This window comes from Corvus hawaiiensis, chromosome 4, assembly GCF_020740725.1.
Source record: "Corvus hawaiiensis isolate bCorHaw1 chromosome 4, bCorHaw1.pri.cur, whole genome shotgun sequence".
In the NCBI taxonomy this organism is placed as follows: domain Eukaryota; kingdom Metazoa; phylum Chordata; class Aves; order Passeriformes; family Corvidae; genus Corvus; species Corvus hawaiiensis.
The window spans coordinates 74319589-74336954 of record NC_063216.1 but is presented as its reverse complement, the minus strand read 5'-3'; the positions used below and the strand labels follow the sequence as shown (position 1 = coordinate 74336954).

The 17366-nt window shown below is 40.9% G+C and overlaps 1 protein-coding gene across 14 annotated transcripts in view; it reads left to right on the top strand.

Annotated features, from left to right (window-relative positions):
- Window positions 1-17366, top strand: part of CELF2 (CUGBP Elav-like family member 2) — a 551223-nt gene that overhangs the window by 522308 nt on the left and 11549 nt on the right. For 8 of the 14 annotated variants that reach the window (XM_048302013.1, XM_048302008.1, XM_048302000.1 and 5 more), the window contains 3 exons: window positions 5259-5378; window positions 12046-12243; window positions 15046-15189. In XM_048302013.1, coding sequence (XP_048157970.1) covers window positions 5259-5378; window positions 12046-12243; window positions 15046-15189 — 462 coding nt within the window. Of the gene's footprint in view, window positions 1-5258; window positions 5391-12045; window positions 12244-15045; window positions 15190-17366 lie in introns of all 14 variants that reach the window. The other 6 variants (XM_048302003.1, XM_048302007.1, XM_048302012.1 and 3 more) reach the window with 2 other exon arrangements.

Genomic DNA, 17366 nt, shown 5'->3' with positions numbered 1-17366 from the left:
GGGAACAGGACAAGGTGGAGAGGAATGGAGAAGTGCACAGTTTACACTGCCCATAAATAGTGCCAAGCTAGCACATATAGCAGGGAGTTTCCTTACAAGAGATTTGGGGGTTTTTTGTGGTATAGGACTTTGCTGAGAAGTCATTGGAATTCTTTTTTTACTTAGATATTTACCAAAAAAATTAAGGAAAGAATGAGGTTGACTACACACTGCAAACCATGTCTCTCCTAAATCATAGTGGCACATATGTGATTGTGCAACAGTGAGAGGATGGCTTATCTAGTACTTCATCCTCAGGCAGCCCTACCAGACCCTGACCTCCACTGAGGGAAGAGGATTCCTGAAGATGATCAGAGGGCTGCAGCACCCCTCCTATGAGGAAAGGCTGAGGGAGTTAGGGTTGTTCAGCCTGGAGAAGAGAAGGCTCTGGGGAGACTATTGCAGCCTTTCAGTACTTAAAGTGGGCCTGCAAGAAAGATCATGACAAACCTTTTAGCAGAGTCTGTAGAAATAGGACAAGGGGCGATGCTTTTAAACTAAAAGAGGGTAGATTTAGACTATATACAAGGAAGAAGTTTTTGTTTTGAGGGTGGTGAGCCACTGGCACAGGTTGCCCAGAGAGGTGGTGGATGCCATATCCCTGTGAACAGTCATAGTCAGGTTGGACGGGGCTTTGAGCAACCTGCTCTAGTTGAAGATCACTCACTGCTCATCTTTAAAGATGCCTTCCAATTTAAACCATTCTCTGATTCAATTATTCATTTTATAAATTTCCCCTGAGACATGAGAGGGGTGGGATTTGCCCAAGGCTGTACCACAGACAAACACAGGTCTGTGGTTTCAGTATACCAAGGAGCTCTACCAAGGGCACTCCTTGGTCTGAGGTGCAGGAAGTGAATAGGCCTGACAAAAATGTGCCTGTGCCTCCAAGATACACCCTTCTATGAGACAAGGCAGCAACTGTGAAGAAGCAGAAAGTCTTGCAACAAAAATCATAGCGATTGCTTTATCCAGGGCAGCACAAGAAGTTTGAGGGAAAACTGGGAAAGGCATCAGTAGCATCTGGTAGTTGAGCTCATCTGCATGCTCTTTAGGGCAATTCAGTCCAACCTGAAATAGAAATCTAAATGTAGGGTGTCTGAATTGGAGGTCTTTAAATCTCAGAGACAGTCTAGTTTTTACTAGACTAGCTTAAACTAACAACAAGGCTGCCAAAGGTGGGGAAATTAATTCCATCCACAGTGTGTGTAGCAAAGCCAAAGAAATATTTACACATCATTGCCTTTCCTAGATGCTGTTACCCTGAATCTAGTTTTCCAGCTGAAGCAAATCCAGGTGATGTAAATCATTATGACTCTATTGACATAAGCTAGCCAAAAGAATGGCCAAAAGTTTCTATGCTGATTCCTGTTGTTTTTCTAGGTTGGCATAGTTTTAAGAATTGTGTTGAAGTGTTATTTAAATTAAATTTTAAAAGAGAAATGGCTCATTGCTAGTTCATATTTCTGTTTAAAAAAAAAAAAAATTTCACTGACCTAAAAGGTGTTATAATCATTTACAGGCAGAATTAAATGTTTTGAGAACATTTGAAAATGCCAGCTCCTTCCAGCCTTAAAAATCTCCATGAGTGCAACATTTCTAGTTAAACACAAATATCTGTATTGTGTAGAGCAACCACTCCAAATAAAAATGTCTTCTTTGTATGAAAAACAACTCTGTCAAAGAATATATTAACCAGAAGCGAAGTTTCTTCGCTTGAAGCTTGAAGCTGATAGCAAAAATTTCATCAGTTAAACATAGGAAGCACAGTAAGAGGAGGGGCAGGCACTGATCTGTTCTCTGTGGTGCCCAGTGACAGGACCCGAAGGAATGGCCTGAAGTTGTGCCAGGGGAGGCTTAGGTTTGATATTAGAGAAAGGTTCTTCACCCAGAGGGTGGTTGGGCACTGGAACAGGCTCCCCAAGGAAGTGGTCACAGCATTCAAGAAGCAAGAGTTCAAGAAGCATTTGAACAATGGTCTCAGGCACATGGTGGGATGCTTGGGGATGGTCCTGTGCAGGGCCAGGAGTTAGACTCGATGATCATTGTGGATCCCTTCCAACTCAGTATATTCTGTGATTCTGTGAATTTTCTGGTGTGGAGGCTAGAGGGAGTTGTGATTTTTTTTTTTTTTTTTTTTTTTTGTTGTTGTTGTTGTTGTTGTTGTTGTTGTTGTTGTTGTTGTTGTTGTCAGAGGAACCTGTAAAACCCAATTTATAAATTATGTAGGTAGCCAATCTATTTTTGTCTTCTGGACAACTAAAAGACATAAATGTAGAAAGTATTCCGACAGTGAATTATTCTTCCTTTGCCATTACTCTGAGTATTTGTGGAGCCTGAGAGTTTTGCTGACACAAGAGAGTTATACAGGTTCCCCCAAAGTAGTGCAGTCATTTGCTGTTACCATAAGGCATGTGATTTTTCTTCTTTCCCTTCAGTTTAATATATGTTACAATTTTTTAGTTGAAAGGAACTAGAAAATGGCAAAGGACAGGAGAAGCATAGTCCTTGTCTCTAGATGGATTTCCATGTATTCTGGGAGCACATCAAGTAAAACTTTCAGCTGGTCTAAGCCTTCACACTTGTCTTGTAGGATCTTTTAACTTTTGTTTCATCTTCCTTCAGTTTTGGGGACAAGGCATACCATTGTTTCATCTGTTGGTTTTATATAGAATTTTGTTAGAAATTTTCACCTCTTAATATCTTGGACCTTTTGTAGCCCTTTTACGGTAATATTTTAGCTCATCACTGCCTTTGTCTTCATTTCAGAGATGCAGGTCTCAGTCAATCAGTGTGGAGTGTCTCAGGAAACTTCATGCAGAAGGTGCTTGATCTCTCCAAGCACCCTAAAAAAAGGAGGTCCCTTCATTTCTGTTCACCCCCTGTTCAATAAGATAGTGGAAACCACACAATGTGTTCTGTCTCTTTCTCCTTGAAGAAATATTAAGCCAAAGAGGAAAGAGCATTGTCCCGCTGCATCTGTGAGGCAGATCATTGCTAAGCAGAAGGAATACCACAACAACATAATACTGGTTCCTTAGGTGCTTTAGGGCTGCAACTAGTATTGTACAGTGAGTAAGTGCCAAGTCTTTATTCAGGCAAACTAGATAATCTGCACTGCAGCTTCAAATGGGAGAAGCACTGAGGCACCTGCTCTTTATTTGTCTGAGGGAATAGAGAAAAAAGAAGAAAAGAGATGTTGGCCCCAGATACTGACCATCCCTGGAGCATGTGTTTGAGCAGCCAATGGTGAGAGTCCCCACAATTCACTGTGGGCTGCACAAGAGGGAAGGTTTTAAGCAGATTTTTTTTGCCTTCTCCAACAGATGTGTTGGCAATCCATAAGCATATGGCTCTTGTTCACAGCAGTTACTTGCCCCCAGCATTAATGTAATTTACAGGCAGTTTCCTAGTCCCCATTTCTCTCATTTCTTAAATATATGTTTCCTTAAGAGAAAATGGTAATGATCCTCTGAAACAGAAAATGGATGGAATTTAGTCCAGTCAAAACCAATCAGATCCTTCAGATTTGAGTTGTATATATGTCATTTAAATTATTTGCTAATGAACGTTGACAGAAACACAGACCAGTGTTGGTCAAAGGGAATTCAGTTTATTTTTTTCATATCTTTCTGTTGGTGCCCACATTATCTGACAAAAGTGGGGTTTTTTACTTGTCTTTTATTACTTTTTTTAATCAAAGACATTATTGGATTCTTATTGCTTTGTGGGCACAGATTGAATAATCAAAGCTGCTTCTATTTGCAACATATAAAATTATTCAAGTGAACATCACAGATGCTAAGACACAAGGAATGTATAACAGAGTCTGGAAATCTCTCTTCCCCCACAGCAAGGGTGTTCTTTGTACTTTGAGGCCCCAAGAGTCTGAAAATTTGCCTTTGGTGGGTCTTAATGTTGCAAAGGCAGGTTATTTGTAGGTTAGAGCTTCAAAGTTTACCCACAGAGTGAAAAAGTTACCTCATACTTTCCTTACTGGATCCTGTCAGCTCAAGAGACTTCACTTTCTTGAGGGTTCACTGAGTAATCTGATGTGTTTGACAGCCCAAAAAAACATCAAGATAAAAGTGGTCTTAACCATTTTATAGCTAGGTAATGAATAGGAGCAAAAAAAGCATGGTGTAGATGTGATGTGCCTCCAGTACATCATCAACAAAACTCTGACTTTAAATGTTCGCTTTTCATAAGATAATGCAACTTTATAACAGAAAAAAAAAAAGAAGGCTTTATGACTGATACACGAAAGTAGGGCTCAGGAGACAAGCTAAAAACTTAATTGCTTCTGCAGCTTTTATGAGTGTGATTCATCTGGTATAACTTTACCTACCTGTGAGTTAAGTGTTTAATCTACACTGGTTATTCAAGGCTCTTCTTTGAGACAGACAGGTATTTCTAGTTCACCCAACCTATCCCAAATTATGACTCTTTATTACTTTCTTATGACAAGAGAGTGAGTCTCTTTCTCTCCCTAAACACATAATTTAGATGGATTCATCTCACCCACCTTCATCGTTCCCTTGACATTGTAGCATCAAGGACATTTTCTCTACCTTTGCCCCTCTGGCAGAGCTTTTGGGGATACATGCAGTGTCATGGGGGTGCATGTACATGACTAGCTATGTACAAAGGCCAGGATAAAAGCCTCCAATAAAATGGATGGTAGTTACATTTTGTATTTGCCTGGTCATTCTGATCTTCAGGTCTTTAAATGGAATTCATACAATGTCCTAGAGCTTAGTGTCTTCACTTAGAATAATTAAGCTTACTCTTAGAACATTTGGGGCCCAAAACAGTAAGCTGTTGTATGACAAAATTACTGAGGAATTCTTGTTTGTTCAATGATGGACTTTGAGGTGTGTGGCAAAATCCCAAAAGCCTGGTTAGCTAGGTTGATTGACAAACTTTTGAGAAAGTGTCTGATCCCACACATACTGGTTCGGCATTACATTTGCAAATAATAGTACAATACTGAATTTTGTGATCTAGTATTTATAGTTCTAGACTCATCAACATTTTCCATGAACAATCACACTATTAATGCCTTGAGCAAGGTTGGTCTTGTTGGTCTCATTTTCTTTTTTCCTTCTCCTTGCAAGTAGCCCTGTTGTTGTGCTCTGCATTATTGTAAGCTGTTCTGTGATTAAGTAAAATAAACAAACTATGGCCTCAATTTTGCTTTGTTTTCTTTTTCCTTTCAGTGGCTGCATCAACTGCTAATTCCACAGCTGGTGCGGCCATGAATTCTTTGACTTCTCTGGGTACTCTCCAAGGACTGGCTGGAGCCACTGTTGGACTGAATAATATTAATGCACTAGCAGGTACCGTAAACAGTGAGTATTTATTGCTGTGGTGGACAGCCTTCCCCAATAATCATGCCACAAAAACTATCAATTGTAAAGTGATAATATGATTTTTAATCTCTACACCAAATAAGGGGGTCACGTTGATCCAGTTCCATTCATGGTACATACGTAGTCCTGGAGTCTTTTAGTTTCACACAGTTTGCTCTGCAAAGTGAATTTCCTTGGGTCCCTGCATAAAGACTCCTCTTCTTGCAATACATATAGAAGGTAAAAGAATTGTCACCAGGGCTTTGGGTTGTCTAGGTTATAGGAGAGGCTCCATTTTCATTGAGGGAGTCTGACAACAGGTGTATCACCCCATTGTACAAAACCTCACTCAGAAAAGTAGTGCTAAGAAAGATGTTTGCCATGGAGGCAGTCCTTTAAAACGTCTGTAAGAATTATCTAATTGACTTGAGAGCAACATGCTTTAAAAATGAAGGCAAGTCTTTGGCTTTTAATTGGCAAGTATAGGAGAACATGCAGTCAGTCACCTGTAAAGTCAGAGCACACACACTTATCCTATGACATCTTAACAAACCCTGACATCTCCAGCTAAGTAGATGCCAGTAGTTGTTAGAATATTCTTCCTTGCTCTTAGCCTTGGTGAAGATTTTCTTGAAGAAGAAGGATTTTTTTTTTTTTTAATTGTTTCTGCTATGATGACTTCACCTTTGCCTGTAATCGAAAAGATTTGCCCAGCTGCATTTTTCCCCCCTTCTTCTTTTTTTTCTTTAGCTGCTGTTGCTCCTTGCATTTCCTTTTGCAATGCAAGGAATCTATTTGGTCATTGCCAGTCCATGACCCATCATAATGCACCCTCAGGAATGGATGTCCTCCTCAGTATCTCTTGCTCACTCTGATGCTCTGCATGATGTCCTTTCTGTCGCTGTTACTTGGCTGCTCACACAATCTTTTTGTTCTGTGATCTCTGGTTGGCATTGTTGGGAGCTGGGAAGGAAGGGGGCTTATGGATGTCCATGTAGAATGTTGAATGGTTGCATGGGGTCTCGTGTAAAACAGGACTTGCTTCTGGCAAGGACATGTGCATTTCACACAAAACAACCTCTTTGTAAATACAGCTCAAGGACAACTGCGGAAAAGTGAGTATTAGGTCCCAAAATGGCAAATGTTAGTTTTCTTTCTTATTATTCCATTAGTGTCAAAGCAAGCCACTGGACATGGCATGCATGGAAAGCTAACTTACCTCCTCTCCTCTCATGAGCTCTTGTAGTAAGAGATCAACCCTGTCATGAGTAAGACATCATTAAATGTCCTTTCTGATTAACAGTCATCGTGCTTCAGTTGGTTTATAAAAGGTCATATTATCAAGAGCAAAATATGGCATCCCACTCCTCCTCTCCCACAAGTACTAAGAACCCAGACACACTGGAGCACTCCAACATAATGTACCCCTTCATCAAGACCAAGCAAGAGTGAATCCTGTGAGCTCTTTGCGTGGGAGCCCTTCTGTTGCACTCCTTTTAGCACTCCTTTCTAGGCTGCAAGCAAAGAGTTTACATTTTCTCAGCAAGTATTTTGAGGTGATGTGTGTGGAAACTTATCTGCATGTGTCATTTGAAGTATTAATGATGTATTCACAATCTGGTACCAAATTTCAGTTTGCTTTAAGTCACCATTGCTTCCATGGACTTGTACTGACAGTGACTGCAATCCCAAATCTTCTTCATGGATGTTTTTATGGATATGTGTATAGTGCTTACAAAATGTGCGTGGGTATGTCTGTCTATGTATATGCATACATGAGAGAGAGCTAAAGAGGGGAAACTGCTTCCCCATGACACAGCTCAGCATTAGGACACTTGTTTCTCTCAAAAGGGTGATACTGATCATCACTTTCTGGTATTCATGATACTGATGATAGTGAAGCATTGCTCAAATTACAATAATTTCCCCTGTCTATTTTAATGACAGACTGAGGTTTTTCATTATGACCATGTCTGATTCAGTTATTCACACTCAAACCCACCTGGGAGATTGCCTTTGGGAAACCTCACATTTAGTAAGTCTGATGTTTCATGCTGACATGGCTTATGCCATGGTCATAAGCAGGCTAGTAAAAAGTATTCACCAGACATGGACATTCCTGAAGTAACTGTGCAGCAAACTGGGAATTGAGGGACATCCTTCTAATTGGGGAATTAGAAAATCCAAAGCACAAGTCAAGCAGAGCTTAACCCAAAAATTAATCAGAAGGTGGAACTGGGCTTGGGCATTGATTTAAATAGAGGTTCAAAGAGATGCTCTTTTGCCTAAGCCATGTCTCTGCATGTGAGAATCACATGGAGAATGTCTTCCATGCTGAGCTCAGTAGAAGACTTTCATCTGTTTTCTCCATCTTGTCTGGGTCTGTGAAAAGAAGCTGGACTATGGAGGCTGATAGTGCCGTCATTGTAGAGAGAAGCATTTTAAAAAGATGTCTGGAGGCCTTAAATAAAGTGGAGCATGGTAAGTTTAACTGTCTCCAAGGTTTTGGCAGCAATTGTACCTAAGTGTGGGGATTCAGTCTTCTCTTGGTTGTTCTTGAAGCACCTAAAACTTTAAATGCTAAAACATTAGACTGTCTGCTTTGAGCATGTAAATTTAAGAATTCTAAGTAACAAAAAGAAATGAATTATGAGGAAAAATTACTGAAGAGGAAGGAAGCTATTATTTGCAATTATGAAGGAAGACCATAATTTCAGGATACTGGACAGCTATGACACAATATTTGTGTGTGACCCCAGGGCAGTCACTTAGCCTTTCTGTCCCCTTATTTACATCTGTAAAACAGAGATAAAACTATTCATGACAGATTTGAAGGTGCTTGAAAAGCACTTTGAGAGACCTTTAGACTTGCCAAGCTTTGTTGCTTCTGTATTATGTAGAGACACTCAGAAAAGTAGAAGGCCATAGATGAGAGGCTCCAAAAGGTTATTTCACAGAAGGGAGGAAGGGACCAGAGTTCAGTGTGAGACTGAGGTGCATTGCTAGAGATAATAAAGAGATGGCAAAGATGTGTAACAGCAGCTGGGCCTTGCAGATTTCATAAAAATGTAAGAACAGAGAAAGCGTCGGGTGCTTTCTGCAGCTCTGTTTTGCTCGGGAGGGAGGTGTATGCCACACGTGGGCTGTGGCAGCAGTAGCTGTGCCCTTCCCAGGAGCAGTGCCGTGGGCCAGCTTGTGTGGCTGATGGCTGATCTGGAATCACTTGGTGGGAAGGTGCTATTGATTCCAGGGGAAAGGAGGGGGAGGATGCTGCCCACTGCAACACAAAGCATGTTTATCTAATAGGCCGATGACTCACGAAACACAACATGGTATCCGAATGCTACCTCTGTGATCAAGTTATTTCAACACTCTAATAAAAAGAGAGATACAAGCTGCTTTATCAGGAGCCTTTACTTTAACCAGTCCTGTGTGTACACCCATGCAAGCAGTGACAAACCTAAGTTCAAAAACATCAGAGGAGACTAAGGTCAGCCTCAGGATCAAATTAGTCGTAGTAATATCTAATATATAATATATTGTATATTATACACCCTTTATTATAAAAATTATTATTGATATTGTTGTTGTTGTTGTTATTATTCATGTTATTATAATATTTTGAATGCCACTCTATCACTCCCCCTCCTGAACTGGGCAGGGGAGAGAAAATATAACTAAAGGCTTGTGAGTTGAGAAAAGGGCAGGGAGAGATCACTTACCAGCTACCATCACAGACAGAACATTCCTGACTTGAGCAAATTAATTCATTACCAATCAAATCAGAGTAGAATAATGGGAAATGAAACCAAATCTTAGAAACACCTTCTCCCCACTCCTACCTTCCTCCAGGCTTAACTTTATTCCTGAATTCTCCACCTCCTGTTCCCCACTGGTGCAGGAGGAGGGGAATGGGGGTTGCAGTCAGTTCATCACACATTGTTCCTGCAGCTCCTTCCTCCTCAGGGTTGAACTCCTCACGCTGTTCCTCTGCTCCAGCATGGGGTCCCTCCCACAGGAGGGAGTTCTTCACCAGGTCCTTCAATGTGGATCCCTTTCCACAGGCTGCAGCACTGCACAAATTGCTCCAGTGTGGGTCTGTTCCATAGTGTTTCCTTCAGGAACAGGCTGCTCCAGAGTGGGTCCCCCACAGGGTAACAAGTATTGACAGCAAACCTACTCCAGTGCAATCATGTCTCCACAGGTCCTGCCAGGAGCACTGCTTTCCCATGGGGTCACAGCCTTCTTTGGGCATCCACATGCTCTGGTGTGGGCTCCTCCAGGGGCTGCAGGTGGATCTCTGCTCCCCATGGACCCCCATGTGCTGCAGGGCACAGCTGCCTCATCGTGGGCTGCACCAGGGGCTGCAGGGGAGTCTCATCTCTGGTGCCTGGAGCAGCTCCTGCCCCTCCTTCTCCACTGACTTTGGTGTCTGCAGAGCTGTTTCTCTCACACATTCTCACTCCTCTCTTCTCTAGCTGCAGTTGCAATTGCACAGGGTTTTTTCTCCTTCTTAACCATGTTACCCCAGAGGTGCTACCACTGTCACTGATGGGCTCAGCCTTGGGCAGTGATGGGTCCATCTGGCATTGGCTCTGTAGGACACAGGGGAGGCTTCCAGCAGCTTCTCACAGAAACCACCCCTGTATCGCCCCCACTACCACACAAACCCAATATAGTTTTATAATGGAACCATTATACAAGAAATATCCAGGTCTGTTGAGCTCTGACAGAGATTTTTGTTCAAAGCAGTGGCAGCCAGTACCTCCCATCAGGGTACAGCAATGCTCTGAAGTGGGGTGGAGGCGAAAGAGAAGTCTTCAGAGTGAGACATTTTATTAAGGAAAGGCTAAGAATATCACATCTCTGTCAAGTGTTTAGTCACACAAATTATAGTAAGATCAAAAGGTATAATTTATGCAGTACAATTCTCTTAATTGGCACAGACCCTGGTGGAGCCTAAAAGGTGCCACTTGAACAGTTGTCCTGATTATTGGAGACTCATAGGAATAGGCTTTTCAAATCTACATAAGAGGTGGAAGGATACTGGGGTCATCATCTTTATCCTCCTCTGTCAATGCTGGATAATTCCCTGCAGTATTCTTCCTATTTCTAAATTACTCATGTGATAAGGTTTCTGCCATCTTCCTTGAAGATTGTTTCCCAGTCTAATAGATTTCATTATTAATTTACTATAAAGTGTACTCTGCTTAAATTCCCCACTTTTCCACAATTTACATACCAACCCTTATTATTGCTCCGAAATTAAGCCCTCTCCTCTTTACTGTTGCTTTGGGGTGTTAATATGACACCACCAGTCACATCTTCATCCACCATTTTACCAATCAAAACATTACACGATGTCTAAGAAATTATTGCTGGTGATTCTGGGTGCCCCCCCCCCATTTTTCTAGTGACTTGTCTTCTGTACCTTGAGGGGCCTGATTAAGCCCTTTAAGTTGTTTGTGAGCTGTTCACCTGGAAACTGGGGAACTGGGATAGCTAATTGTGCAGAAAACGTGGCCTGACTCTCAGTCCTGATGGGCTGTCACTGCTCAGGTTGACACAAGCTGGGCATGTGGAAGATGAACAGGGCTCTGAACCCTGCCATGCTTTCAACTTCCAGCAGAAAATTTACTTTTTTGGAATGTCTGAAAGATATGCTAGCACTGTTAACTTCAACATAACTCATGTAAGAGCCATGCTGAGAAATAGAAGCAATGGAGGGAAGCTGTAACTCAGGAGTTTGTCCACCATCGAATCAGAGTAGTACAACTCCTTATGCAGACAACACTCTTTGCATGGATGAGGGATGCCATTTTCTGCACAGCTAGCAATCCCATCTGAAATTTCCTCTTTAACAGCCATCCCAGTCAAATTACTCTGTTACTTATCAGGATGTAGAATTGCTGTAACTTAAAAAAAAGTGACTCTGCTTCCTGTGTGAAGAAAAACGTTGCTAGGAACAAATGCTTTTGTTTCTTCATGAAAGATGTCTGGATGAAGTATTTTTAGTCACTCTGGATGTGCTGCTGTTCATCTCTTGTGGAGTGACTGGAGTGACTAGAGGAGGAGGGTGGAAGCAAGGAGCATCGCAGTCCATCTTTCTACCACAGCCTAAGGGACAAAGCCTGTAATTGTACAGAGGGTTATTATAGAATCATTTAGGTTGAAAAAGACCTGTTTTAAAATGCAGTTAATCAGGGTTCTCTGCTCACTCTGTATAAGCAAAACACTTCTGATATGGTGTGGTCATGCTGAAGACCCTGGTCAGAGAGAGTGGGTTTCCTCGCAGACTGCTTTTGCCAGTGGCCAGCTCGCAAGGATACTGGTCAAATAGGTCCCACACTGCCAGCCTCAGACATTCACAGCAGAAGCACAGGTGTCAAGGAGGACGAGCACAGAGGCTCTCAGGAGCACGGAGCTGTAGTACTTGCCAGTAGCAGGCTGCATGCGAGTCCATTTGACTGTGCAACCCTTGTGCTGAAGTGATCCTGATGCCAAAGTCGTGTTTCTTTGTCCTCAGTCCCATTTGGTGAAGTGCCGAGCTGCATGCACTGCTGTCGTTGTCAGTGTCGTATAATACCAACAACTTTCGGAAAGCACTAATGAACAAGTGCAATTTCTTTTCTCTATTGTTGGGTTTTTTGTAAAGTTGCTCAAATGCTCTCAGGTATGGCGGCCCTGAACGGAGGACTCGGCGCAACAGGCCTGACGAACGGCACGGCCGGCACGATGGACGCGCTCACCCAGGCCTACTCAGGAATCCAGCAGTACGCGGCCGCCGCACTGCCCACCCTCTACAGCCAGAGCTTGCTGCAGCAGCAGAGCGCCGCGGGCAGCCAGAAGGAAGGTAAGCGCCCTCGCCGGCAAGCCCAGGCCTAGCGGTGCCACGCGTCCGCTTCCTCATGGAGGCTTCGTGGAAGGCCTCGAGCAGTCTAATCTGTGATTTCTTTTTCCTCCAGTTTTCTCCTGCTTAGCACTGTCACCTTCTTTAACCTCTAATGTGTTTCACTTTTCAACCGTCTGTCCTTCAAGTTATACTTTGCCACCCATCCTTCCTCATAGAAAAGCATTTACCAACTCCCATATAAAAAGGTGCTGCTAACAAAAATCATCCCTCTGTGGATGCAATTTTGTCTTCTGATTTCCATTTTCTGTCATAGTGGAGTTAATCTGATTAAGTTTAAGGTTTTGAGCTAATGACAAGATCCGTTTTCACTTTGAGTGGTTCTTTGCTTAATTGTGGGTCTTGTGGGGAAGCAGCTAAGTGAATGATTGCCCCCCTCTCCCCACACCAACAGCAAATAAACATCAGGAAGTTATTGCTAAGAATAAATGAATACTAATTACAAGGTGTTTAGGAAAAAGGAGGTTACCCTTTTCCCCTCTTCCGTTCCCCTTCATACTTCCCAGGCATTTTTGGGGGGTTGCTTCTCTTTTCATTGCTTTCTCTCATCCTAATTTCCAGCTAATTCTACAAAGACAGGAAAATACTGCATGCTTTCTAAGACTGTATCTATGTTGTCACTACTGTTCTTGCCAAGGATCAGCTTTGGAAATAAACCTAGTATAATATCCTCAAGAGAAATCTTTTTTATCCTCTTTTGAAATGGTATCTGGTACTGTTATGGGATGTGTTTCCTAGGAAGACAAATTTGGCATTCCTCCAATTGGTTATTGTATAGGAACACTGGAGTTAAAATGTATATTTTCTCTGAAGTCTTTTCTTCATTTGCTGCTAACAGCTTGGATTATTTAAAATGAAAGGGGGATTTTTTAAAATCTTTTTTCTATATTTTTTTGTTTTCTGCATTTATCGTTCACCTCAGGCCTTTTGCTCAGTGACAATAGACTATTTGACACCAGAAAAAAATTGTTGTTTTGGTGTCATTGCAAGATACATAGTGAAGGAGGGTTTGATTTTTTTTCTAACTATTTAATTTTTTTCCTGTTCAGAAGCATTCAAATCAGCTTTAGGTTTATTTTTTATTTTTATGAATTGGCATCATCCTTTTTAAAATACAGTATTTTTGTTACATATCTTGTATCTGTTAGTAAGCAGTTAAGTTCAATTGAGTGAATTCCACTACTGAATACCAACAGCAATGTTTTGTCTCTTACCATGATTTCTGATGGAATGGTGAAGAGTCTGGAGTGGTTGAGGACAAACAAGTACCAGAGAAAAATGCTGTATAAATATTAAATTCTGAAGCACAATGAACTGCCTTGTGCATATGTTCTTAAATATTATTTAGTATTTTTTCCCTACTTTTAAAGAATATTATTTGCTGAAAATGATAGTTTACTTGTGACAAGGAGAAAAAAGTTCCAGGTCACAAGTTTTTTCATCTTTTTTTTCCCCCTCCTCCCCAATTTTTTTTTTTTTTTTTTTTTACCTAATTCATTTATCCCCTCCTTTTGGGCAAACTTTGCTACCTTCTGCTTCAGAGCAGCCAGCCTGATTCTGTGTGGGAGAGGTGAGGCTCTGTTGCAGAAGGAACTCTGTAAATCTGATGAGCGCTTTCCTCTTCCTGTCCAGAAAACCAAGGACATCACATCTGAGGCACGCTTATGTTCCATTAAGCAAGGGAGTACTTAATCAGGCTATTCTAGGTGTGTTTTTAGCAGAAATGCTTGTTCCATTTGTGTACCACTTATGCTGCTGGAGCCTGCATGGGAAGGCCATGTCTGGCTCCATCATATCTCACACTCTTCCTGGCATCCATTGTTCATTTCCAGTGTGTTGCTGTAAAGGCGGAATTGAGCTAGGGGAAAAAATTAACCTATTAGTGCTAGGATGCATGTTTTAACCTACAAATTTAATAATACATATCTCAAATTTTGTCTGTAAGAAAAATATTCAAAGCACCTTTGAGTTTACACCTTTCTTTGCAAACTGAACTTAGTGTAAAGCCACTTTAATTTCAACCCAACTACTTAATTTTGATCTATTTTTAAAGACTTACTTTACAAAGCTTCTTCCAGGAGACAGAGCTTTCTATGGGGAGTTCATATTTAAAAAAAAAAAAAAAAAGAAAGCTCATTTTGAAATGAGTCAGTACAAATTTAATTCTGAATGTCTTTTTCTCGCTGACTTCACTGACTTCCAAGTCACAAGGTGTGCTTTGTCTTATTATTTTTATTCCTATCTCCATCATTTTTTTGCCCTTTGAGTTTAAATCTGTGGTACTCAAATCTGAGCTCACCTCAATCCATTTCCATAAGTTCCTGCAACTGGAATTAAACTGACAAACTCATGCAAGTGTTGGAAGCAGCAGAGGACTCCTTGTGGAGTTCTTGGGAGTATTTTGAGAGCCAATACATTTTGTACCTGCTTTCCTACCCCTAATTATACTGAAAGACACTCATGTAAATTGAAGAAATAGAATGAATTTTATTATTTCTGTAGTAGAGTTATGAAATAAACACTTCTCAAAGTAAATACTTTTCAAGATGGGATGCTCTAAAGAGCTGCATTTCAGCTGTGCTGCTTTGATGATCCACTTGCTTTTGTTCCTTCAAAGTGGGAAAGTGAAATGCTTTCTGACCATCAACTTCAGTAAGTATTATGGAAAAATAGATTAAATGTAGCACTTGTAATAGCTGTTTTCATACTTCCTTTTTTTTATTTATTTATTTTATTTTCCTAAAGGTCCAGAAGGGGCAAACCTCTTTATTTACCACCTCCCCCAGGAGTTTGGAGACCAGGACATTCTGCAGATGTTCATGCCTTTTGGAAATGTTATCTCTGCTAAAGTCTTCATTGACAAACAGACCAATTTGAGCAAGTGCTTTGGTATGTCAAATTTAATAAATCAAATAGTAAAAACCACATGCACCGTACTGAAAAGGGGCCAGGAAAGAAAATTAACAGCAATGTGAGAAATGTCATACTGGAAACTCATTCCAAAAATAATGGACGGTTAATCCTCAAATGAGCAGGAAGATACACAGACAAACTACTTCTAACTAAAAATTGGATATGAAAAAAAAACAATAATAATCTTCCAGTCTGACATCTCGCATGAATGTGTCAAGTACATGAAACTAATTATGCCCTATGTGGGGGAATGTCATTTAGTATACTATTAAATTGCCTTATTATGGATACCTAATTATTCTCTATTGTATAGCTGAGCCACTTTAAAAAGCTCTATGTTTAACCCATTACTTCTACATTACAGGAATTTCTTTCTTCTGAATTAAGTACAAGATTTTGCAATTAGTGACTGAATGGTGTGTACACGTAGTTCGGAATATTTTGCAGACAGTTGATGTCTAGATATGCAGCTCCAGCTCTTGTGGATGGGTTCCAGTGTGTTATGGAAGGTGGCATCTCCCTTACCTTAGGGCAGAGATGAAGGGAGCCTCACAAGATCGGTGTCAAGTTTCCCAGAGAATACTTTGAGCTGTCAGAAAATTAGATCACAGCAGAGGAGGAGATGATATGTTGGTATAAAAATAGTTTTCGGGTTGATTAAGAAGGCTGATGTCTTTGGAATAGCAGAGATGCACCAGTTCAGTGCTTTGATGAAATGGAGCAGAGAATGTAAGCGAGTGGCAAACTTTTAAAACATTGTTCTAATAATTATGGTCTTATACAAGACACGGGTTGGTTCTAGGAGGAGGAAAGAATCTCTTAAGCATGAGTTTTATAAGGGTTGACCTAAAATATTGGCGCTTCCTTAAAAGTGGCAATTCTTTCCCAGAGTAAAGGAATGCAACTGTATATATGACAAAAGAGGATTGGATAGTACACTTAGAAAGTTGATTCCGTTCATAGAAAGAATGTGACATTCTTTCTGCATTTTCCCACAGTCTTTCAGTTCATTTTTGAAGCATTCACCTCTTTGGGCTTAACAAAAAATTATTCATATCTAGACCTGTATAGTCCAGCCTGTTTCTACAATGGGTTAAAGCAGTCCCTGAGGCTCCTGCAAATTTGAAAAGTGGAGTTGAAATGGACTCCCCATTGATCTGGAGCCAGTTCTGTTAGTATGTTGGGGTTACAAAATCGTTGTTGAGGTCTCCAGGAATCTTGATGAAATGTCAAATCAAGCTACATTAATCGAAATGCAGCAATTGTGGTGACTGCTGAAAGAATGTAAATTAGTTTGGGCAGGTGGCTCAATTCAAATCAGCTCATTTCCCTCACTTGCATTTTGTGCATTTTCTTTTACTCTTTGATTACCTTCTTACACATTTGCCTGGGTTTGTGGGACACCATTGCCTAACTTAGAGTGATACACCAAGGTTATCTTCTCTGAGGGAAAATGGAGGTGTCAACACCCAATCGATGGAGGAATCCTCTGTATTTTTAGTTTTAGGCAGCTATTTCCATTTCTCATTCTTCCTTCCCAGATACACTGCATCCAGGGAGGGAGCTCTGCTTTAAAAATAAAAAGTAGAAGTGGCAGATGAAGCTGAGTTTTCTGATTCGGTGGATGACTACTTCATGATGTTGCAAATCACAGGCAAAGCCAGAATTAGTCCTGCTAGCTTAATGTACTGGCATACTCTGTATGTACCTCCTCAGCTTTATTAGCAAGAGTCGTCTATTTGTTGTTTTGGTGCCATATTTGTGTTTCAAAAAGCTTTATTATTTTCTCTGTCCTCCCACCCAAAACCTAGGACAATAGTGCTGCTGAAGAACCCATTTCTCTGCTGAATCATTAATGGTCAGTTAATCATTAATGGTACAGTTTGGGTTTGGGTTTTTTAGTTGTTGGTTTGGTTTGGTCTTTTTGCCAATAGTAATAGTAATATTAATAGTCATAGTAATAGTTTGCGCATGCTTAGGGCTTCCCACTCTGGAGTTTCCAATCTCCTGCCCAAAGGAGGAGGAAGTCAAATTACAGAGGAGAACAGGTTGAACATCCAAAAAGTATAAAAATTGTCCAAGTCTGTCCACTGGCAGACATAGGAAGGGAAGGTTCATTCTGAGTGAGTCACAAGGCAGTGATATACAGTGAT